General features: G+C 34.7%; 1 protein-coding gene across 1 annotated transcript in view; it reads left to right on the forward strand.

Moving 5' to 3' along the window:
- Nucleotides 1-24563, forward strand: part of Wdfy3 (WD repeat and FYVE domain containing 3) — a 240559-nt gene that overhangs the window by 210887 nt on the left and 5109 nt on the right. The window contains exons 45-56 of the mRNA XM_047566015.1: nucleotides 329-382; nucleotides 2582-2750; nucleotides 5396-5559; nucleotides 8460-8608; nucleotides 9685-9805; nucleotides 10319-10404; nucleotides 12223-12303; nucleotides 15182-15236; nucleotides 15497-15616; nucleotides 18027-18144; nucleotides 19152-19258; nucleotides 20650-20803. Of these exons, the coding sequence (XP_047421971.1) occupies nucleotides 329-382; nucleotides 2582-2750; nucleotides 5396-5559; nucleotides 8460-8608; nucleotides 9685-9805; nucleotides 10319-10404; nucleotides 12223-12303; nucleotides 15182-15236; nucleotides 15497-15616; nucleotides 18027-18144; nucleotides 19152-19258; nucleotides 20650-20803 (1378 nt within the window). The remainder of the gene's footprint in view (nucleotides 1-328; nucleotides 383-2581; nucleotides 2751-5395; nucleotides 5560-8459; nucleotides 8609-9684; nucleotides 9806-10318; nucleotides 10405-12222; nucleotides 12304-15181; nucleotides 15237-15496; nucleotides 15617-18026; nucleotides 18145-19151; nucleotides 19259-20649; nucleotides 20804-24563) is intronic.

Raw genomic sequence — 24563 nt, forward strand, 5'->3', positions numbered from 1 at the left:
TTGTTTTTTTTTTTTTTTTTCCTTTAGAAAACCAGAGTCGCCAGTAAAGCATTCATGACGATAGTATCTTGCGCCATTTAAGAGTTTATTCTGTTCACTAGCACGCAGATTTTTGAAGTTTTTAAGATTTAGTTAAAACTACTTTTGATCAAAGAGAAAATAACCATAAGATGCTGATTAGATTGAGCTGCTGAGGATACCATGTTCATTTCCTTTGAGTGAATGAGTGCATCTTCCATACTTTATGCAGTCCTCAAGAAAATTTTGTTTTTATGTTCTTTATGTATTTTTTTTTCTGATGTGTCTGTACTTAATACCCTGTTTTCAGTCTGAGATTCCAAGTAAACAACCTGAGACACCCGATGATATCATTCCTCAAAAGGTAAAATACAAATTACCACAAAAGAGTGCAAACTACTTGCAGTTTGGTTTTTTGTTTTTGTTTTTGTTTTGTCTGTTTTGTTTTGGTTTATGCATGGTAGACTAGACTAACTTAACAGATTGACTTTCAATTTGTTCTAAGTTCCTAAGAGTTGAAAAGTTGGTGTCATTCCTGCTGAGAGACCGTCTTACTCTTTCTGGGCTTTGTTCTAATTGGCTCTTTCTGGGGTTTGCCTGCTGCTCACTAACAGGCTGACTAGTCACTGCTCTCACTGTAAAGTATGTCTTGCTTCACGCATAACTAACATATCATGAGGCATGTTAGTAACGGGCAGCCTGGCATCTTCAACTTTTTTTTTCAATTATTTAATTCTAGATATTTTAATGCTAGAGTATCCCTTTTATGATTATTTTTTCATGCAAGAATAACTAATGGAAACTATATATGATTGCTGTCTAAAGTATGATTTTAATTTATTTTAATTAATATATTAAAATTTGTCATTTTTTCATTTTCCAGAAAGGTTCAAAACATGATTCAGTAAAAAACAGACAAGAATACCTAAAAATATTTTTAGAAAAATTCTTATAATTCAAGTTTATATGTGTGTATGAAGTCAGTAACAGAGCAGACGTTGTCCCATGTCTATTAATTCATTGTCTTGCCCATCACTAACTATGCCATCATCTTATTAAATATTAGCAATGTTCAGTTGAAGATGATTATCATACCTCATATAGAATTATTATGGTACAAGTGTATTGCCTTTTTTCTTTATAGAAAATATTGCACTGATCTTATTAATTTATCTATCAGTTTGATCTACCCTAGTGTAATATTATTTTACATCATTTTAATACTTTGCTAGGTCATGTATTTTTCAGTTTCCATTAGCTGCATATCATGCCGCAGTTTGTTTGCAGCTCTCTTAATTCCCTGAGCGTTTACCTGAAGTTAAAAGAAGAGTAATGTGGTTTCAACTTGGTACATTTTTATTTGAAATTGGTTCAGTATTTCATGCTAAATATTCCACCCAACTGGACACCTTTTGCATTACAGTTGGAAATCCCTTTAAAAGAAAGGGAAGCAATTGCTCAAAATGATCATTTTTTTTTTATAAAATACATATTGACTACTCAAGTTTGAAGAGTAAAAAGACAGGAAAATATTTTTAATTAGATACTCTTATCCATAGGAAAGGAGAAGTAAAATAACACTTAGAAGAGGAAGGTTTTAAAATGTTTCAAATTCGATCTTAATTATTAAAAAGTCTTTGTCTAATTCAGATTTTAAGGCTCTACATACATATAGATTTTTTCTCTGTGATTTTAAATGTTGTAGGATATTTTAGGCTTTACTTTCTTACTACATATGATTAAACAAAAATTTTAGATCAATTGAAGAACCTGGTTTTAGAATAATGATTAATTATTTTGGAAAAAATGTTCTTGTGGCATATGCCAAAACATGAATGAAATCTTATGTTCCTAGGTATTTAATTTGTTATCCAAAATGCACTTCTATATGTTCTACTATACTCCTTATTTATGTATTTATAGATCACATTCTTTTACACAACTAGCAAGAATGTTTAGCAAATTGGGAAGTAGCAGCTCATAGTGGAGGTTAACCAGAGAACACCATCTGCTATGAAACTACTCAACTCTGTTGAGTCAGCCTCAGAAGGTGTTGTCCATTCCCAGAGTTCCAGAGAAACCTGGCACTGTGGGGAATGATAAGCAGTTCTGATTCCCTCCTTCCAAATATCTGAAGTAAACACTTCCAACTGGGAAGGTGCCCCTTCCCACCTATCTACTTACTTTACTTGTGGCGGAAGTAAAGAGCAAGCCCATACGGCACCTCTGTAGCTGGATGACCTTCAGTAGTGGAGGTTTTCTGATCCATCAGTGAGGGCATACTGTACAGACCTGGAAATGTTTGGCTAGAAATTATCTGTTTCTGTTTGCGGGAGAACAAAACTGCTAGTGTTGTTTTATATGCGTCTTTTTATGAAAAATTAATGAAAATTTAAAATAGAGAAACCTAACCCAGAAGTCTGTGGATTTATTGTGGATAGTCTATTAAAAGCCCCTAGCAAGGGGAACACAAAACATCTTGACAGCATGCCTGTTCTCAAGAAGCTTGTGTTTTAATTCCTGGAGATAATGATGTGAGTCATTTTCTTATGTTATTTCCTAGAAACCTGCTCGATACAGAAGAGCCATAAGTTACGATAGTAAAGAATACTACATGCGATTAGCGTCTGGCAATCCAGCCATTGTCCAGGATGCCATAGTAGAGAGTTCAGAAGGCGAAGCCACACAGCAAGAGCCAGAGCATGGTGAAGACACAATTGCTAAAGTCAAAGGTCAGCCTTCCTCTTTGATTCTGATTAAAAATCATTTAGTACATTCCTTATATTTGAATCATATGAAAACATGAGCAACTTTAAGGGCCAACCTTAAAAGTGTTTGCACGTATTTTACCATTTCATCCTTAAAAGCTGAGAGATGTGCTCACTGACTTAATATTTTGTTGTATTTGGCAGAACCCAATGACGCCTGGTATTTTAAGCAAGGGCCGTGATAGCTAAATAAACATGAAATAGTAACCACAAGTATGGTGGCATGCCTATAACCCCAGCTACTCTGGAGGCTGAGAGAGGAAGATTGCAAGTTTGATACCTGCCTGAGCAACTTAGCAAAACCCTGTCTCAAAATTAAAAATTAAAGGGCTAGGCACATAGCTCAGTGATCGAGCTCCCCTAGGTCTAATTTGCAATACTGAGGAGGGAAAAAATGTACTAATGTTTCACTAGTATACCTTAGCCAACAGTGTGAAATTGTTTTTTCTTCCTATGAACTGAGAGAGATTATCTCAAACATAGACTTCAGGAACATGGTAGTTGATGAATTTGACTGAAATGGCATGAATTTTTTTTATTTTATGATTTTTATATATGTATACCTTCAGCCCAAAATGCTCTCTTCCTCTCTTTCTCCTTCCTAAAGCTTCTCCATGGTCTGTACCTCAACAAATCTTATCCAGTATTAAAGACACTGGTGAAACATCAAATTGTCCACAGAAACCTTTTACAAGTTCTCTGTCCACTGGCAGTACTTTGCTTATATCTCTTATAATCAGGACCAGTGATTTTTCATTGCTGTACATGTTTCTCTAATTGATTAGTGTTTCTTGGAGGCAGAAATTATTTCTTTTCCCTGATAGCTTTTGGCAGATGTCTAACACAAAATTGGGGATTTAAGCAATTTTGAATAAGTAAATCAATCCATTGTTTTATTTATTTATTTATTTATTTATTTATTTATTTATTTATTTATTTTAGATCACTGATTGAGCACAAACTCAAGTCTTTGCATTTTCAAAAAATAAAACCCTGGAGTATAAATTAAGGTGTTTTAATTGAAAGGTTTTAAATTAAAAGCAGGTAGATTTAAAATAAGTTTTAAAACTACTAGTAAATTAAAAATGAGTTTCAGTTTCCATTATTTTAAAAAATCAATCGTATATGACTATGTCAACAAAAACCACCATCTTAACTGGTGTTCACTTCCCCCTGTATTATAACTTATCTGTTCTCCTATGATGACTCTGACTTACTGAACATTTTATAATTGATCTAACATCTTCATAGAATCTGTAAAACTTTTAGTAAGTTAACAGAGGTTAAAAACTTCTAATTTTGCTGACATGACACCAGCAAAGTTACAGAGTTGGGTTCAAAGCTTTAGTTCCTGGATATAAGCCAAAGTATAATCCACAGTTAGACTTGTGTTGGGTCATTGATACTTAACTTCTCTGGCCTAATTTTCTTGATCTGTAATTGAGCTAAAAATCACAAATATTGGTGTAACATACAAGATGTTATGCTAGACATAGAGTTGAAAGTTTTGATTCATTATCCTAAAAATAGTTTCCCTTTTGCAGATGTTCTCATCAGGGTTTTTCTCTATCCTGAATATTGATTATTCTCTTTCATACAGAAAATAAGGTTCTTCTCAAGGCAAAGCAAACCTCTGATAACTAATGTTCAAAAGATAAGACGTCTAACAGGCTGACTTATTATACTTTTCTAAAATGCTTAGAGCAATTATCACTGATAGGTATAATATTACTTTTGATGGTACAACTGAGGAATATTAATGTTAATTAATTAAATGTGTGATTTAGAGTCCATTCGAGACCTTCCCGTACTTTAGAATCTCGCTGGTTACTATCATCCTCCTTTTATGATTTTTAATAAAGTTATTAAAATATCAGCGGTAAAGTATTTCCTTAATGGGAAAATAAATGATCTCTCCCTGAATCATAAGAACTTCTGTTCCTATCCTTTCTTATTTGTTTTGACTGAATTCATTCATGTATGAAAAAACATGCCATTTGTGAAATGAGCCTTGACACAATCTTCATGAGCCCTCCAAGTAAGTAGGATCTCTCATAATATGTTTATAACTTGCTATCTTTATTTTTGTGCCAGAGATTGATCATTTATTATTTATTCATGACAACCCTAGTGGCACTGGTCTATAAGCAACACAGTTCTATCAATTATAGCTAAACTCTTTGTTTATCTTAATGAGAATTTACTATGCAGTAAGCATGATACTAAGCACTTTACATGAATTACCTCATTAGTCCTCTAACAATCCTGAGGTAGATAATATTCTTGTTCCAGTAGTTTTATAGATGAGAAAAGTGAGATTCAAGAAGGGCAAATAATTTTCCAAAGTCATACCTCCCAAGCCTTTGCTGCTAACCACTGAGCTGGGCTACCTCCCTGTATCTTCAGTATGTCTCTCAAATGACCTAACTTGCTTTCACAAGGCCCACCTAAATGTTCTGCCACCTCCCAGTAGAACCAAGCTGAGAACCAAGCCTTTAACATGTGGACCTTTGAAGGCCCCTAGTCAAACCATAGCAGACTACATGAGACTACTACTCCCCCACATGGCCCCTGCAATGCCAAATGTCCTTGTGGTTATTATACTGTAGGTCTGGTCAAGCCTCCTCTAAAACGCTCTCGGTCTGCACCTGATGGAGGAGATGAGGAGAACCAGGAGCAGCTACAAGACCAGATTGCTGAGAGCAGCGCTATAGAGGAGGAGGAGAAAACAGACAATGCCACCTTACTGCGCCTATTAGAGGAAGGAGAAAAGGTACTGTGCTTCTAAAAAGTAAGGATTGTATTTAAGTAACATTAGAAGACAAGTTGATAGAGTGGTTGTGGAAGATAAATATTTTAGCCTCTGTAATGGAATACAGTACAAAGAAAATTGGGTTCTGTGTGCCACCTCTTTCATGTTGAAGGGTTTTCTGACCTATCTGTGTACACTATTTTAACAGTATGAAGTTTCATCAAATACAGTATTAACCCTTGGAGCCCAATTCACTCTCTTCCTCTATAACCTTTATTAGACTATAGCTCTTGTCATAATGGTAGACAATCCACTCAGTAATCTGGCCTTATTGTTTTCTTCTGCATCTCCATACTTCTAGTTACCACCTGCAAACAGCTTCAGCTAAACCACTGTCACCGCCAGTCTTATTTAGTATTTATAAGGAACACCGCCCTGTTCTCTTTCACTCACAGAAGATTACGATGCATTCCTGCTTCTCTCTCAGCCTCCTGCATCCTCTCCACTTTTTGAGGCTAATTTTACTAGTTCTGTTTTGTTGCCTGAGACCCTGAAGCATTATACACCTCCCAGTTCGTTATTCCCACCGTATTTTTAATTTTATACTCATATTTTTTTAAACTCCACACTCCTATTTTTTTCCTACCAAAATGACCCTCTCTCAGGTGTGTAACCTCTATTCTTCTGACTGTCATTTGTTCATTATTTGAATGTCTGCAAGTCTCGTATGTGTAGATAGCCTTCCTATCTGCCTTGCCAACACAAGCTGGTTATTCTGTATTCTCTTTTCATAATTATTTATTCCTGTCTCTTTTCTCCTAAATGGTGAGCCCTCGTAGGCAAGCAGTATTATTCCTATCCCATCTCCTTACTCAGTACCAATCACATAATAGACGCTAGTAAACCTTCAAATGAAAGAATAATTTCTTGGATAAATAAAGGGAAGGAAGGGAAGAAGGAATTGACTATTTAGTGAGTATTACCTTAAAAGAATATTCTTTTTGCTTATTATGTTAGATCTTGGTGTATAACCCTTGAGATCTAACCCACTAAGAAGTAGTAATCAGAAGTTGGAGTATAATTAAAACATTTCTGTTCACATATATGCCCGGATTAATCCTCAGTGAAATTATAAAAAGAACCAATCATGTAACTGTAAAAGTATTTCAGATAGGAATGAAGCACAAGAGAGGCTGCGGGGGGGTCATGGAGGCAGTGGGGTGGGGGCAGAAAAAATACTGTATTTTTAGTATTTAAAAATTTATCAAGGTGTACACTTATGAAAATAAACATTTTTCTGGGTGTACATATGTAGATATTATACTGCAATAGTTATTTTAAAAGTACATTAAGAGGCTGAGGGTATGACTTAGTGATAGAGCACAGATCTAACATGTGAGGGCCTGGGTTCAGTCCCAGTACCAACCAAAAAAGAAAAGAATGTGTCAGGATTTTCTTTGTAACAATCTACCCTTTTATTATTAAAATGATTCAAATGTGACAATGAGCATTGACTTACATTTAAATATTTTAGAAAATTTGCAATGTTTTCCTTTTTAGAACTTTTTAAATTATATTTTTAATTGACAAATTTTATACATTTATGGAATACAATATAACTTTGGGGGGTCTAAAATCATTATAGAAAGATTCAGTCATACTAACTAACATACCCATCCCCTCACCAATTTATAATTTTTCATGCGTGGTGAAAATATTAAAATCTACTTTAGCAATTTTTGAATATATAATGCACTGTTATTCACGGTGGTCACTGAGTAGTGCAGTAGTAGATGACTAGAGCTTACCCTCCAGTCGAGATACAACTTTTTACTCTCTGATCAGTGTCTTTCCTCTTCCATTCTTGTTCCCCAACCTCTGATAGTCAACTGTTTATTCTCTGTTCATTTAAAAAGAAATTTAATCTCATGAATAGTTTTTGCTCTGATTGCTTTAAGTTTGAACAGTGCAGGAAGTGTATTCAAACTGACATTTATTTGACATTTGTTTGACTCTGATTTTAGTTGCTGATTTTTTTCCCTTGACTCTTGTTGAACTGAGTTTAAACAAGAAAGAATTTTTACTGAGAATTAGTAAAAACACTTCTTTGAAAAGAAAACAATGCTTACATTGAGAGATTTGTAATTCCTCCTCCTAAGAGGAAAATAGAACTTCTGCCAAGTTTCGCTTTTTACAATGGCACAACAGTCTGCCAGGATCCAGGTGGGGAGTGAATTAGGAACAAATTCCAGTTGTAGTCCCAAGGAGTGTTATGGAAAAAGAGGAAAGTAAACTATGTGGAAAAGAAAACAGCCAGAATTCCTAACATGGCTGTGTACATGATCTCACCTGAGTCTTACAACAAGCCAATTACGTGGATTAGAAATTTATAAATGAAAACAGATATGCTCAGAGAAATTGGGGACTTGACCAAATTTACAACTAAGAAGTGAAAAGACTGGGAATTTATCTTAAGTTCCCAGGCCCTACAGACCATGCGTACTCTGTATCATCTTTCCTTACAAGGGTACATCTTGTTCTGATCTCCTTACCATGCATGCCTCAAGTCCATGCATGCTAAGCTTCTTGTATCTGCTCCACGATGACAGAGACCTCACCTAACTTGTTTCTTATTTGTAGAACATAAAACATAATATGCCAATACACGTGTTCACTCACTGAATACTGGAAGTGACAGAGGGCACAGGTGGGATACATGGATGGTGAATGATGTGAATGAATGGTTGTTTGCTTTTACTGAAGTCACCTGAAGACAGACTGTAGGCTGATTCTTAACACTTAAATTCAGATTTACTGCTTATCCCAGGGCTTTTGTAACAGATTAACCAAAAAGAAGATACACATTATCTGGACTTTTTTAAAAAAGCTACATTAAAGAATATTTGTGGCTTCCTTCATAGATCCAGCATATGTACCGTTGTGCTCGAGTCCAGGGCCTAGACACCAGTGAGGGGCTACTTCTTTTTGGTAAAGAACACTTTTATGTGATTGATGGATTTACCATGACTGCAACAAGGGAAATAAGAGATATTGAGACCTTACCTCCAAAGTAAGTAACTGACTGATGAGACACAAAGTACAGCTATATTTGTAGGGCAGAAAATTGTATATTTTCCTTTTAATACAAAAACTGTGTTCTAAATAATATTATCTCTGTGTGTGTGTGTGTGTGTCTGTGTGTCTGTGTCTGTCTCTCTGTGTGTGTCTGTGTGTGTCATATTCTCAAGAGTAATTCTGTTATTGCAGGTAATTAAAAAAATTTGCCTCATCAAAATGAAAACTAACTTTTACTTCTGTGCATTAATAGCATCATACACCAAGTTATCTGTCTTCTAATCTCTGTATTTATAAATTTACTTTGAATTTGTAAATTGTTCATTTTTTAAGTGTCAGTACATACACAGTTGTTCAGAAAAATGCAGGTGGCTGCACAATGCTCTTAGAAATGAAAGTGTTCCAGAGTGGAAGCAGTTTGCCTGAAGCCCAGAGATAACTGAGGTTCATCCATTGTCCAGATTTTCTGTTGCTAGTCACAGGATCGATAACAGTGGGCAAACAGAAAACTCAGAACACACTCAAAGCCGGAAGAATATAAGAAGAGAAAGCCTTGGAAAACCCACAGTCCTTTTGCCTTCCTTTAACGTGTTTGACCCCTAACACTGTGAAATACAGACATGGTCTCTGTAGTTCATTCCTTAGAAATACTTAAAACACTTACTTTCTTCACATTCTGACTTTCAGGGCCTAGCTTCATATGGAAATATTAAAAATGATGTTTTGTGATTTTTGCTATAACAATGTAAATTAAAACATCTCCTTTACCTAAAAGTTCAGGTTTTGTTCTTCTGATTTTGAAAGAAATTTAAACTTTGGAGTGCCAAAAGTTTGTGAAAAGTTGATCCTGACAATAATAAGGAAATTTTAAAAATTGTAGTCATCGAAGGCACTTTTTTGTGTGTGTCAGGTAGCTGACAAATTATCCTCTTAATACATATTTTTAACTGAGAATTCTGATATATTGTTCCCCTTTTTATTCATTTTTTTGAAAATAGCATACCCTTTGTTGAGCAATGAATTTATTTCTTGTTTTCTTTATTATTTCCTTTTTCTCTTAACTGCATATAGTATGCATGAACCAATTATCCCTAGAGGAGCCAGGCAAGGGCCCAGTCAACTCAAGAGAACATGCAGCATTTTTGCATATGAGGATATCAAGGAAGTGCATAAACGGCGGTATCTCCTGCAGGTGAGTTGATTTAGTGGTACTAAACATTTTGATAAGTGCCTTTGTTTGGAAGATATATTATTTTTAAACTGATATGTGCCATGAAAATTCTCTATAGAATCCATACTATTCTTCAGACAAGTTCAGTTCACATGAGTGCATACCTCTTACAATGTACCTTTCCTTTTTTAAATGCAGCCTAAAATTTGTTACCTTTCTTGTCCATCTTTCCCTGTAACTTTCCAAATCAACATTTTAATTGTCTTTTAATATAATATTATTTTGTCTTCCACTGTAATTTTAGAAATTCATAATTTTAGAATTACTTTTTTATTCTTTTAAAGTTTTTTTTTTAATAAATTGGGTAGAATAAGAAAAAAAAAATTTTGTGTAGTTTAGTCTGCAGAGAATTCATGACTCCTAAAATGTTCTTCAATCAAGAAATTAACATTATAGAAATTCGTGGTGGAAAAATTTATATATAATCTTATTTGTGATCTGTTTTCTTAATATTTTTCTCTCTGATCATTTCAGCCTATTGCAGTTGAAGTTTTTTCTGGAGATGGACGGAATTACCTCCTTGCTTTTCAGAAAGGAATTCGGAACAAAGTCTACCAAAGGTCCTGTTCAGTAGAAATGCTTTGTATTCCATCATGGGAAGAGCTGGTGGGGAGCTATCACCAACCAAATCAGCTAGTTTTTAAAAGTCTAGTATTTAGATCAGGGAATCAGCATCTTTGAAGAAAATGTTTATTTCATTTCTGCGAGCCTCTGAAAACTTGATCTTCTATCTTTTAGAATGATGCAATTCTATTGTAAAATACCATTTTTCCTTCCTTATAGTAGAAATTATCATAAGCTACTTTTAGCACTAAGTCTTATGTCTTTAAATATAAAAGGTTGATGAAATTAGCTTTAAAAATAATACTCCAGGTTTAAAATAGGCTTCCTTCATTTACCAAAATAAAGACAATATCGTTCCTTGCTATTATTATATGCAGGGACTGAGTTACCTTGGAAATTATATTCACATGAGTTTCTTCTCTGACCTTGGAAGGGAAATTGGATACCTTTATTCTTTAAAAAGTAACATAGCCAAATAAAGCCATTGATCTAATCTAAGCATATTTCATCAAGCTATATTTAAATTTTACCTTTTTTAAAAGAAAACAGTATGTATTTGTGGTGCATGAAGATAATGATGGATATGTGAATAATACTACTTTTATGAACTGATCACAGAGATGAGAGACATCTCTTACTCTTCGAAGGGTGAAATAGGTCCTGGCAGGTCTTCTGTTACTAGAAGTTTTGTGTTTAAATAACTTCCATACAGAATAACTAATATCATGTAGCACTGCATATCATTGCAGTACAGTGCAGTAGTGCCCACTTACCCACAGGGATACATTTCAGGATATTCCTCAGAAGCCAGAAACTATAGATAGAACTAAACCCTTACATATACTTTGTTTTTTTCTATACGTACATATTTGTGATGAAGTTTAATTTACAAATTAAGCACAGTCTGAGAGTAACAACAATAACTAAACTATAACGATGATAATATACTATGATAAAAGATGTTTAAACTTATGAATTGTTTATTCTGGAATTTTCCATTTAATATTTTTGGACCTCAGTTGACCTGAGGTAACTGCAACTGTGGAAAGCAAAATTCCAGATGAGATAGGGAGGACTACAGTAATATTACCTGTGAGCACATATGAAATGTGTTCTTCAAATAAAGTGCCTAGGGCTGTTGATTAGTAATCTAGGATTCCTTTCACATATGGGAACAGTTAAGCAAAGTGACTGAGATTTACTTTTACTAACCTAACTTATTTCTAAAGGTGATACCAGGAAGTTATTTATTCCTCATGATTAGAAGCTGCTTCAAGGAGAAATTTCTGTACATATGCAACAGTCATGGTCCACAGCCATTCCAGGAATTTTCCTATAATTCTCTTTTAACTTTAAAAAAATTATATTGACATGAGAGCAACTCTGGACAAAAATTTCTAATGGTGTCACATAAAAGTTGTGTCTTGTTTGTGTCTTTATTTCTTTAATGCAGTCTGTCTTATCATTTGTGTAGCTATCATTATTATGTACTATCATGTGAATAATAGTTGTAATCCCTCATTAAATATTAGTAAGGTGACTCAGTTCCTGAAAATCAACTTTACAAGGTTTCTCCCCTACCCTTATTGGGTGTAATGATAGCACAGGTAAAAGGCGAAAATAAAATAATAGATTCTGCTGTAGACTTTTATATTTGGTGTTCTAATTACCGTGCATTCCATTTGCCTGCCATTTACTGGGTAATGGGAAGGTCATTTCAATAATGGAGATCTACACGAATTATCCTTTTTAAGCTTCAATTAGATTGTCACTGTGACTTCATTTGCAATTTTATGTATTTCTGAATTTTCCAGGTTTTTGGCAGTAGTGCCATCTCTCACTGACAGTTCAGAATCTGTGTCTGGGCAGCGGCCGAACACTAGTGTGGAGCAGGGGTAGGTGGTGAGCTTCTTGATCATTTTAGTTAATCATAAAGTTAAGATGGCTTGTATCCAGAGAGTATTATTTAACTTATTTAATCAGTGTTTCCATAGTCCCATGGTGATTGTAGTAAAGTTTTAAATACTGGAAACTAGAAGGACAAAAAAGAAAAACATGTGTAATCACTCATGTTAAATTATTGCTCACATTTTGATCATTATCCTTCTAGTCTTTTAAGATGCATACATTGTTAGGTGTACACTTGGGTTTATACTTTGAATACAAGCTTTTATTCTGCTTCTATTCAGTGCTATATTTAAATATTTCTCCCCATCTTTAAAAAAGTCTTCAGAAGCATAAATTTTATTCACTACCTGTTCATCACATGTATAAAGCATCTTGGGTTTTTTCTTTGGCTTGGTATTTTATATTGAACCTAGGAGCACTTTACCATTGAGCTACGTCCCTATTCCTTTTTTTATGTTGAGTCAGGGTCTCACTAGGTTGTTGAGGGTCTCCCTAATTTACCCAAACTGGCCTGAGAACTTGGAATTCTTCTGCCTCAGCAACCCTAGTTGCTAGGATTACAAGTATGCACCATCACACCGGTTTTTCTTAAGATTTTGTCTTTATGGATTTTCTTATAATACTGGAAATGTGATTCCTTTTTATTTTGTGGGATAGAGTCCTTTTAGTAAAATTAAAGTTTATGAATTTTAAGACTCGATTCACAAAACCAAGTTATTATCCACAATAATTATACCAGTTTATATTCTACCATTATTAAACAAGTTTGCTTTGTCCCAGTAATACTTGCCAGATTTGTATATTAATTTTTTGAATCTTACTGATTTAATAAAATAGTCATTCTCATTTTTAGATATGTATTTAATTATTAACAAGCTTGAACTCTGTATATGTTTGTCATTTTAAATCATTGTAAATCACATGAATCTTTTTCTCATTTTTCCTTTGAGTTCCTATTATCAATTATGGGGCATTTTTCTGCAATAAAGTATTTATTTTTCCTTTGTTTGACCTACTTATCACCAATTGCCAGCTTTCTTTCTCTTTTGCTGACATTTAAATTTAAATAGGTGGGGGTGGAGCACTCCTGTAATCCTAGTTAAATGGGAGACTGATGCAGAAAGATCCCAAGTTCAAGACCAGCCTCTACAATTTAGCAAGACCTTATCTCCAGATAAAAATAAAGTAAAAAGTGCTGGGAGTGTAGCTCAAAGGTAGAACATTCCTGATTCAGTCCTCAGTACCACAAGTAATTAATTAATTAAAACTTCTATTGTTATGTATTCAGACCTGTCATTGACTCCTTTGTGCTGTGTTATAGTTGCTTTTTAATCTTAGAAAGTCCTGAACGAGATAACCATTTCAAGAATTCATATACCTAACTCCATTTGCAGTCATTCAGTCACTGGTACACCTTTACATTTACCGAAAAGGGATCCATATTTTTGTGTTGAAAACTAAAATTATTACAGCTTGCATGAAAATGACTTAAAAATTTACTAGAAGGACTGGGTATGTAACTAAGTGGTAGAGTGTTTACCTAGCGTATTGGAAGTCCTGGGTTTGATTCCTAGCACCCAAATAAAAAAAAATTTTTACTAAATATTATGTAATTTGTAAATAAAATTGTATTCCAATCTGTGTACATTTACTTACATTAAATCAATGTATTTCTTTTAAAGTTGTTGCTTTTATTTTCATTTAGCCAAGACCCAGCAGATACAAGTGCTCTAGATACATGTTTTTGTTAACCTCAGAAACATGTTTGGTTCCAAATCATTTGTGGTAGTGTTACCATAAATGCAGAAAGTAAAATGTTAATTGAAGTTTTTTTTTTAAAACCTCAATTTGCTTTAAGGAAATTGCTGTTGGAGTAAGCAAACGTCTACTACTTTTACCTGCCAAAATCATCCTAAACTTGATATTCCTTGATTCTTACTACCTTCTTTACTGAATTGGTAGTTATTAAAGAACTTTTAAGCAGAAATCTGTTTCTTTCACTCTTCCTTTTTAGTTGTTCTCTGTCTTACAAAACTGAGGGGTCATCATAACTTCTTTCAGAGAGATTATCCTATATCTTCATTTTGCCTGCTTAAAAAAATTTATCTAGAAGTAGAAAGTGGTATCTGTCCTATTGATAGATGTGTTTATGACCTAAGGGTTACAAATCTGCTGATTTCTTTTCAGACAATAAAGAACATGGTTCAGTACTTTACTTCCAGCATCTTGACCAGTTATTAATTATCAGTATTATAAAGCTGATGAACTTTAAATAGGGTTTTATAGTAGTCTAAGAAATTTTGCTGTCTAAAAATTCATTTGTAAATTTTAAATAGCCTGAACATCAATTAATTTCCTCTCATAAAATATTTATATTTTCATTCACTTACTCAATATCTCTTAGCAGATATACTGTGTACCTACTATATATAAAATATTGCATAATTTCAGTTCTTCCATTAAATGTCTTTGGATCTGTTTACATGGGATTATTTTAACAATTAGAAAAATTGGATTAGATCAATGTTTTTCTAAATATTTTGACTATGATCCCTTCATTTAAAAATACATACACACATATGTAATCTCACCATCCAAGACATACAGCTGAATCATTAATATAGAAAATACTTTCCTAAGTATATGTGATAACTTTTGATAACCTCTGTTTTCTTCAGTTCATTTCATGTTATTCATATTTTAAAATGCTTATCATAACCCTCTAAAATGATTTTATAACCCATTAATAGTTCCCCTGTACTTTGAAAAATTCCTGTACCAGGTGACCCCAAATTTCTAATTCTGTAGTTGCTCAGACTTAAAACTGTATTATCTGAAATTTGTTTTATTCTCTGTTGTTTTTAGATCTGGGCTGCTTAGCACTTTGGTTGGAGAAAAGTCTGTGACGCAGAGATGGGAGGTAAGTTAATGACTATAAGTTTCCTCAGTAATTTGTAGGTCAAGGATGTAAGTCATACAGCTTTTGACTGAATGAAGAAGATATGTGCCATACAGAAAATGTTTTCTTTTTGTTCTTTTAGGGAAAAAAATTGTTTTGTTACTCTGAGATCTATTAAAAACCAACTGTCCTGTACCTCATTTGCATATAAACTTTTAAAAAAGTGAACATATTGCAAATAATTGGCTGCTCTAAAAGGAATTTTTATTATCTTTCCCAAGAGAGGTGAAATCAGCAACTTCCAGTATTTGATGCACTTGAACACTTTGGCTGGCAGATCCTACAATGATCTCATGCAGTATCCTGTCTTTCCTTGGATCCTCGCAGATTACGACTCAGAGGTAAATCTCAAATCACTTGGCCTAAGTGAAATACATTCCCCAAAATAATTCAAAGATAACACAGTTGCCCAAATATCTTATTTACTTTGTGGTTTGGTGTTATGCAGAGGCACAGACATTTACTTCAAAAGGATGAAAAGTATTTTATCTTGGACATACAATATAAAAGATTTAAATAATTGATCCTCTTTGGGGTATCGAGCATTAATTCACATGCCCATTCACTTTCCTTAAGCATTAACTAATGGTTTCCTATCGTTAATGTCAAAACCCATCTGTGTAATTTGAATTGTTTCTATAAAGTCTTATGAAGTGACTCTTCTGCAAAATATCCCTGCCACAAAAAAACAAATTTTTGTGTACTTTTTCTAAGAAGCCTTGGGAGAACATTTCTAACAATTAAGCATGTACATGACTTAGGGATCAAAATCAATATGCAGATAAATAGAAATGTTACCTTTCCTCTCTTCCTTTGCCTCCTGTCTGATGGAGATGTGATTAGGTCTGAAATGAACCAGTAACAGGGTGAAACTAGAGAAGCTTGACCCTTGATAAATAAATAAGAAAGGAAAAAAAAGATTAATTACTCCTAAAATCAAGAAAGTCATTGAACTTTCTCATTCATTTGAATAATAACTGCTTATGTTATCAGAAAATTTATACATCTTCATATTAGGAAGAAAGAAGAAAGTGTCTGTCCTCAGAAAATTTTTGTCAAATGAAAGAGTATACCAATCCATATTTGGGTGAATAATATATAGTAGGAGAAGAGGAAGTCAGGAGTAAAGAGAGATAAAATGAAACTATTTTTTAAGTTATCCAAGGAAACGTAGAAGAAAATAGGAGGTTTTAAAGGGGCAGGAAGTTAATGAGTATGCATTTTTATGGCAAGGGAATGGGGACTGAATCAAACTTTATTTGATCTAATAAGAACGTTACTGAACCTTTAATTCTCGTCCTCACTCTCAAGATATAGTCCCAGTCCTTATTCCCCACACCCCATCTCAGGAAGTGGCACCACCATGGATGCTGTCTCACTCAGTGGCAGAGGAGTCTACCTTTCAAATGCCTTTCTAGCATCTCCCTTCATGAGCATTGCTGATGTGTCATTTCGAGTCCTTTGCAACAGCCTTCTGACTGGATCTCTGCTCTGGTCTTCCCTTTCTTTACTGCATCAGAAACACAAATTTAATCAAGCATTTCCTGTTTAAAAAGATTGAGTAACTGAGTTAGCAGCCTCAGTGGCCTTTCCAGATAGCTACTGTATTGCCCTTGTGTTCTCCCAGCCACTGCGCTGCTGGGGTACCTAGTGCTCTTCCTTGGACCTCAGTAGCTCTTCCCACGCCCAGAATTCTCCACCACACCCATCTTATGTCTTCCCTCCACCTACTAACTTCCCTGGCCAGCATCACTACACCCCTCCAGACATACTCATATATCACCTCTGTGAAGGAGAGGCTCTTCCTGTCCTCTGCTTCAGTTCCCACACTGCCTTGCAGCTGTGTTTCATAGCAGTTTCTTCCCCTTTTTAATCATGGACTTTCCTGTGTATCTCCTCAAATCCCAACACGTAGAACAATGGTTAGTACCTAGTGTGCACTTCAATGTTTATTGACCTAACTATAATTGATACTTTACATGTGGACTTGAAGAGGACAAATGGAATGACTTGACTTACCTTGATCAGAGTGAATCAGTTTCCCCTGCTCAAGGTTTTTCAGATATAAGTCTGTCAGGATGTCCTCTAAAAAGGACACATATTAAATATCCCACAGGCACATATTTCAAATTTCTACTTTTAAAGCCCTCAGAGAGCAAATATTGGTTTCCTTTTAAATAAATGATTTAGATCAACTAGAGATGAGCTTTTAAAATAATCTCTGATAGTCTAAAAGAATCTACCTCATTTGGAAGTCACTTGATCTGGCATGATGATGTTTTTAAGGAGGAGCAAACTACTGAGTACTTTAGTCAATTCTAGATCCCTCTAAAAAGAAAATGCTCAGAAGTGAAGCTGGTGGGCAAAAGGAGGTGGGGCACTGAGAGGAGAGTTGTTGGGTTATGGGGGGTGACAGAGAATAATGAAGAATTGCAGTTCTTGTGTCCACAGTCCCTTGCTGGAAAGAACTGGAAGCTTTTTTTTTTCCCCCTTCCCCAAAGTCTGGAACCTGAGTGTCTTCCAAAGCGGTTGTCTTTAAACTGAATCTGTTAACAAACTTCCACGTGCCTGACTGTAAAGTGTAGAAAAACACCACACCGGCAGCATCGTTTTGGAGTCCCTTCTGCCTGTCCATTCCCACAGATACTAATGCATTTATAAATCATCATCGTCCACTATGGCCACTGTATTGAAGTTGGTCAGATTACAGAGTTCTCATAACTTGGCATTGGGTTTTGTTTTGCGTTTTAGGAAGTAGATCTTAATAATCCCAAGACATTTAGAAACCTGGCTAAGCCAATGGGAGCACAAACAGATGAACGGTTAGCTCAGTATAAGAAACGTTATAAAGACTGGGAGGATCCTAATGGTAAGTAACATTTTCCTATCACTGAACCTTATATCTAAGATTCAAAAATAGTCCATTATTGGGTTGGGGTGGTGGCCTAGTGATAGAGCACTTGCCTCGAATGCGTGGGGCTTTGGGTTCGATCTTTAGCACCACATAAATAAAGGTATTGTGTTCGTCTACAACTAAAATTAAAAAAAAAAAAGAGCCCATTATTTAGTGGTCTGACAGACTTGAATGCTTCCTCAAATTACATATCACTGTACCATATATGTTGTATATTCACATCTATGTATATGTAGATTATTAGAGTAGAAAAATCAGATTTTTGCATGCTGTTATGACCATGCCTAGAAGGCATTTATAACAAGCTCTTCAGAGTACCAGCCAAAACCAGTATGTCTGCTTTGCCTTTGGCAGAAACTTCCCATCATAATCTGCCTGTCTTTAGTTGTATGTAGTCCAGGAACTGCATTTTGATTTATTGGCTTTTAATTTTATTAAAGAACTTTTTGAAACCCTTTTGCATTTAACAAAAAGAAATGAGCTGCTTTCTTGTATTAAACAATTTATTTGTTATTTATTGTGTTTAAAGTCTATTGTGCTTTCCCTTCAAGCAGACCAAACAAAGAGGGGAAACCCTAAGCCTATTAGTATATGTGTCTGGATTCTCTCTCCTTTCCTCCCTTTCTGTCAAGAAGGTTATATAAATACATAATTGCAAAGCCAGAACCTAATAAGTTAGTGTTCTCCTTTAGTGAAGCTGGTTTGCTGTTAAGGATTAGCTATTTAACAGTAGTCTTTGAGAACCAGCCATTGAATTATACTTACTTTGGATTACTGCCGAATACATAAGTGAGGGACAGTGGTGTCTTTGTGAAGTTTTACTGCTACAAATGCCAGTAGCTAACTATGTTTAGCATAACAGATAACACATTTGCTAGCATTTCCAAGCCTTTTTATTAACATCAATTTTATTTTTCATATTTTCTTCTTGTTTTCAATTGTGGTTGAACTGTCTGGAACAGGAGAAACCCCAGCATACCACTATGGAACCCACTATTCATCTGCAATGATCGTAGCCTCCTACCTCGTAAGGATGGAGCCTTTCACACAGATATTCTTAAGGCTACAGGTAAGACTCTAAATTTGGAATTTGATCTTTCTCTTCAAGCCAACTTTTCATTTAAAATTATCAGATTTTTTTTTTAAACATAGCATTGTCTTGCCTTATAAGAAGCCTCTGAAATTTTAGTGACAAAGTAGTCAAACAGAATTACAGTGGAATTTTGCTGAACCTAACAAGAGTTCAGCAAAATGTGCCTAACCTGGCACATTTACTGTCTCCTTGATTATAAATTGCTTTCTCCCCATTCTCTTTCATTTAGTCAGCAAATAGCTACTGAATGCCTACTATGTGTTAGGCACTGTTTCAAAGTACTTGGAAGGTTATCAGTGAAGAAAAATGCCTTGTGGAGTTTCTAGACTTTAGTTGAGAGAGACAGCCAAACATTATGAATAAGTAAACTGTAAAATGTTTTAGAGTGTAATCAGAGATATCAGAAAAATACAGATCAGGTAGAGTGGGATGGGAAAGGGCAGAAGGGCTTAAAATTGAGTAACAGTAGTAGACCTTCTCTGAACAGAAACCTCAGCAAGGGGAAGGAGTTACTCCTGCATACACCTGGGGGAGGTGTGCTCTGAGCAGAAGTAGAGCCAGAGCCTCTAAGGCAGATGTGTGCCTGATGTGTTTGGAGGAACAGCAGGGAGGCCATCATGTTCAGAATGGAATACCAAATTTGAACATGAGAGTCGAAAAGGATAAGGTGAGAAAGGAAAGTGGCCAGACTGGGGCAAGTCTTAGCAGCCGTGGGATGGGCTTTGGCATTTTCTCACAGTAGATGTCATAAGACAAGTATATCATGTTCACTTAAAACACACAGAGAGCAGACAGTGCAACTGGAGAGGGAAGGTAGTGTATCTATGAGACAGCAAAAGAAATCCTTCTCTTTGAACTTGTTTCATTACCCTGTAACTTTCCTATCACCTTTCCTAATTCTCCACTTAATTCTCAATTCCCAGTTCAACCACATGTGAAAACTTCGTTGTCGTGATGATTTATAAAATTAGCCAAGTGTATGTATAATAACTTGGATATTTCCAACCATAGTGGTTTACATTAGACTTCTTTCTTTGAAGGATGCCATCAAATTATGGAAGTATTTATATTTCCTTACAGTCTTGCCCTCTCTAAAAACTAATATTTTTTAAATGACTTTTTAAAAATCTTTATATATAGATTTCACTCTGATTATAAAACCAATCTACTGAGCATCCTTCGAGAGAACTCCAAAAAGACTAGGTTTTCTTTTGTGATCATTTTAAATTTCATGTATTTAACATAGGATGATGAGAATTGGAAATGTCACCAAACATATTTGAGATTTTCAAGCCCTTGAACTTGACAGAAACTGTGAAGTGGGAATGGTTCTCTAATAGAGAGGTGCCTTCTCATTCTGCCCACAGGGTGGCCACTTTGACCTGGCTGATCGGATGTTTCACAGTGTTCGTGAGGCCTGGTATTCAGCATCAAAGCACAACATGGCAGACGTAAAAGAACTTATCCCAGAATTTTTTTACTTACCAGAATTCCTGTTCAATTCCAACAACTTTGATCTAGGTACGTAGAGCTGTGTGTTAGCAATATCAGCCAGGCAAAGAACAATAGAAACAAGTCACTTCTGAAGATTGTCTACCCCATGCATTAACAAGAAAAGTTTTCTTTATACTTTTAGTTGCTATTATTACCTATAATTGGATGCATGTAATTAAGTATAAAAAGAAAAGCAAGTTTATTCCCCAGAAGAACTGTTTCAAACCTACAGTCTAGGAGACGTTTATAAATTGACAAAGATTACATCTGATGTTTAGAATTTTGTTGTTTCAGTGAAAACAATGGTAAAGTGAAGTTTTGAAAATAATTACCATTGAAACCCATTAGTAGTCAAGAATGGTGTATCTAAATTTTCATGTATTATTCTAATCTTGTGTGTATTGCCTGAGGCATTCTCAGTTTAATGGGTTTTAAAATCAAATTTCAAAATAAAATGAATCCCTTTTCTTTAAATGAATCCCTTTTCTTTTCCAGTTAGGTCCTATTTTCTAGAAAAACAGTACAAAATCAGCATTTATAAAAAGGAGAGAAATTTTATCACTAGTGTCTTTTATTGTTGGCAGTTAGAAGAAATAAATTTGACTTTAGTTACAGTTTTTTGGAATACAATTTGATGATCTGTGCTTTTGAGTATTTCTTTTAAAACATATCAGAATTCCATTGTTTATACATAAGAATATACCTGCCCCATTTTATACTGTTTTCCTTTTTTATACAAGTTAAGCATATAAATCATTACCATCCCATCTCCAAAGTTTCATCAATAGAAAATTTAGGGAAACATTCCTATCTTTTACATTTTATGATTTTTGTTTTTAAATTTTTCAAAATTAACTTTATTAATTGTCCATTAGCAGATATAACCGTGAGGAATGGAAGTCAATGAGAAAAAAGTATAAAACTTTCAGTAGCCCCAGTAAAAATCCTCATTGCCTCTGACTGGGCCTGGAGCTCACTCTTGGTCAGGAGTGGAATAGATGGTCAGCAAGCAAAATCAACAGATGTGTACACATGAGTGCTCAGAAATGAGTACACATGAGTGCTTTCTTATGTTCACTTACAACATTCCTTGAAGAATGCTGTCTTCCCCAGGGACACCACTTTCAAAGAAACAAATATAGAAAGGTTCAAAAAGAAAACAATCTCCCTAATCTTCCAGAATCTTTGAATCAGTTATGATGATCCGTGTTGCGAAGTATTCCAAACAGACCACTTACAAACCCAACCAAACAATCCACTTTTAAAATAAGTAAATAAAACAAAGATCATGTATCTTTATTGTGTTCACCTTCATAACACATCATCTTTCCTTCTTGAAATCATATACTTTCAAAAACAGTTTAAAGTTAAAGGCTAAAAACCCAAAAGTCTCATAAGAAACCATAAGGGTAAATCGTCATGATCTAGAACTTGGCAGTGAATTCTTAGAAATAAAAAAAAAAAAAAACAGCAGCAACTAAAGATAAGTTGGATTTCATCAACTTTAAAAACTTTTACATCCAAAGATTTTGTCCAGAAAGCAAAAAGATAGCCTATGGAATTGGGGAAAACATTTGAAAATGATATATCTGGTCCAGGATCTATAACATAAACAAGTCTTAAAATTCAACAACCCCAAAATAAACAATCTTGTTGAAAAATGGGTAAAAGACTAATGTAGATATTTCTCCATACACATAGCCACAGGAAGCACAGAAAAGACACTTGCATTAGTTACTAGTCAATACAAATCAAAGTTACAGGAATTAACACTCCACATGCACTAAGGTACCAAATACCTGGGGAAGCAGTCAGAAAATAGTCAGGGCTGGCAAGGATGTGAAAATGAAAACCCTTATATATTGCTAATTAGAGCATAAAATGGACCATGGGAAAGAGTTTGACAGTTCCTCAAAAAGTTAACAAAATTACCATATGACCAGCAGTTCTACCACTGTGTGTATAGAATTGAGAACAAGAGTTCAAACAAATGCCTACACAAGCATGTTTACAGCAGCAGAATTCTTAATAACCAAATGGTGCAAACAGCCCAGATGTCTGTGAAGGTGTGAATGGGTAAACAAAGTGTGATATATACATATAATAAAAAATTATTCAGCCATATCAATGAATGAAGTGCTGATAAATGCTATAACGTGGATGTGTTAACTTTTCATTTGTTGTAATAAATACTTCAGATAAGTCAACTTATAAAGAAAAAAGGTTTATTTTAGCTCATCATTTTAGAGGTTTCAGTCCATGGTGAATTGGCCCCATTGCCTTTGGTCTTGTGGTAAGGCAATACACCATGGTAGAAACACATTGTAGAGCAAAGCTGCTCACTTCATAACCAGAAGGCAGAAAAGAGAAGAGAGGAGGGGACTGGGGTCTCACTGGCCCCTTCAAGGGTACTCCCCCAATGACCAAAGACCTCCCGGTAAACCTTATCTCTTAAAAGTTTGGACCACCTCCTAGTAGCACTAACCTAGGGACAAAACCTTTAACACATGGACCCTTGAGGGACATTCCAGGTCTAAAACTAGCAATGAATGAACCTCAAAAACATGCTAAATGAAAGAAGCCAGACACAGAAGGTCACGTGATGTATGATTCCCTTTATAGGAAATATCCAGAATAGGTAAATCCAGAGACAGAAGAGATTGGTGGTTATCAGAGTCTAGAAGGAGAGAGGAATGTATGAATTTCACCTCAAAAGAGAAAAACAAACAGAACTAAACACCCTTTGCCTCTCCATCAAGAAAAGATAGTGATATTTAAAAAAAAAAAAAAAAAAAAAAAGTGCTTAGGATTTTCCCCTGACTCTGGGGTCATCTTGTTCTCACATCCCTGGATACATCTGGCAGGGAGCTACAGAATAGCAGAATTAGACTGAGGGTTTCTCTATGGGTTATGTTCCCCCATGTATGTCATTTTTAAATTGCAGCTAGTTCTAATAAAATTCTCTAACATAAGTATTCAGGAAGTATAGCAAAATGTTGAAAAGTAGGTTATACCTCAAGAAGTCTGATAATTATTACCACTTATTACCAAAAAACTGGGACTAGAGAAAGCATTTGAGGGGTTTGGCAGGGATCAGGTATAATAACCTGATTTTTGTCTTAAGTCATATGATTGTTTTTCTAACCAAGTCAAAACATTCCTTTAATCAATAAACTGATCTTTGTATCTCTCGCTATCACATTATAAAACAATAAAATAACAATGATGAAGACAAGTTTCTAAAGGAAATATTTTTATTGGCTTCCATTTGGAGTTGGCTTTGTGCTCTAAAATTTGAACAACTGTACTTCTGTATGAAATTCCTAATAGAACTATTATCTAATCGACTGCTAGGAAGCCAGGAAGTCAACTTTATTATTTATGATTATTTGTTACAATGATAATCTGTACGTATGAAGCTAAAATTACTTTTCAGTGTTTTTTCAAAAAAAGGGAAGGAAACCTACCAATCCTATTTAATGTGTGTGTGAATAGATGGATGGATGGATGGAGATATTTTAATACAAATAGATTTCATTATAAATGACTTCTTTAATACTTTAGCGTATCTGGCTGTGACTTAGAATAACAGTTATGATCTTCCCAAATATTTTTTCTGTTAAGTGATGCAAGAACAGCAAAAAGTTATATTTCAGTTTCATTTATTTAGGGAAAACGATCACTGCAAAATATATCTCAATTCTACAGAGCTCTATCGAGAGAATTTAAGTGTCAAAAATTTGAGAAACCTCATGTACTGCATTTGTCTCCAGGATGCTCAAAACAG

The sequence above is a fragment of the Sciurus carolinensis genome, chromosome 10 (assembly GCF_902686445.1).
Source record: "Sciurus carolinensis chromosome 10, mSciCar1.2, whole genome shotgun sequence".
Taxonomy (NCBI): domain Eukaryota; kingdom Metazoa; phylum Chordata; class Mammalia; order Rodentia; family Sciuridae; genus Sciurus; species Sciurus carolinensis.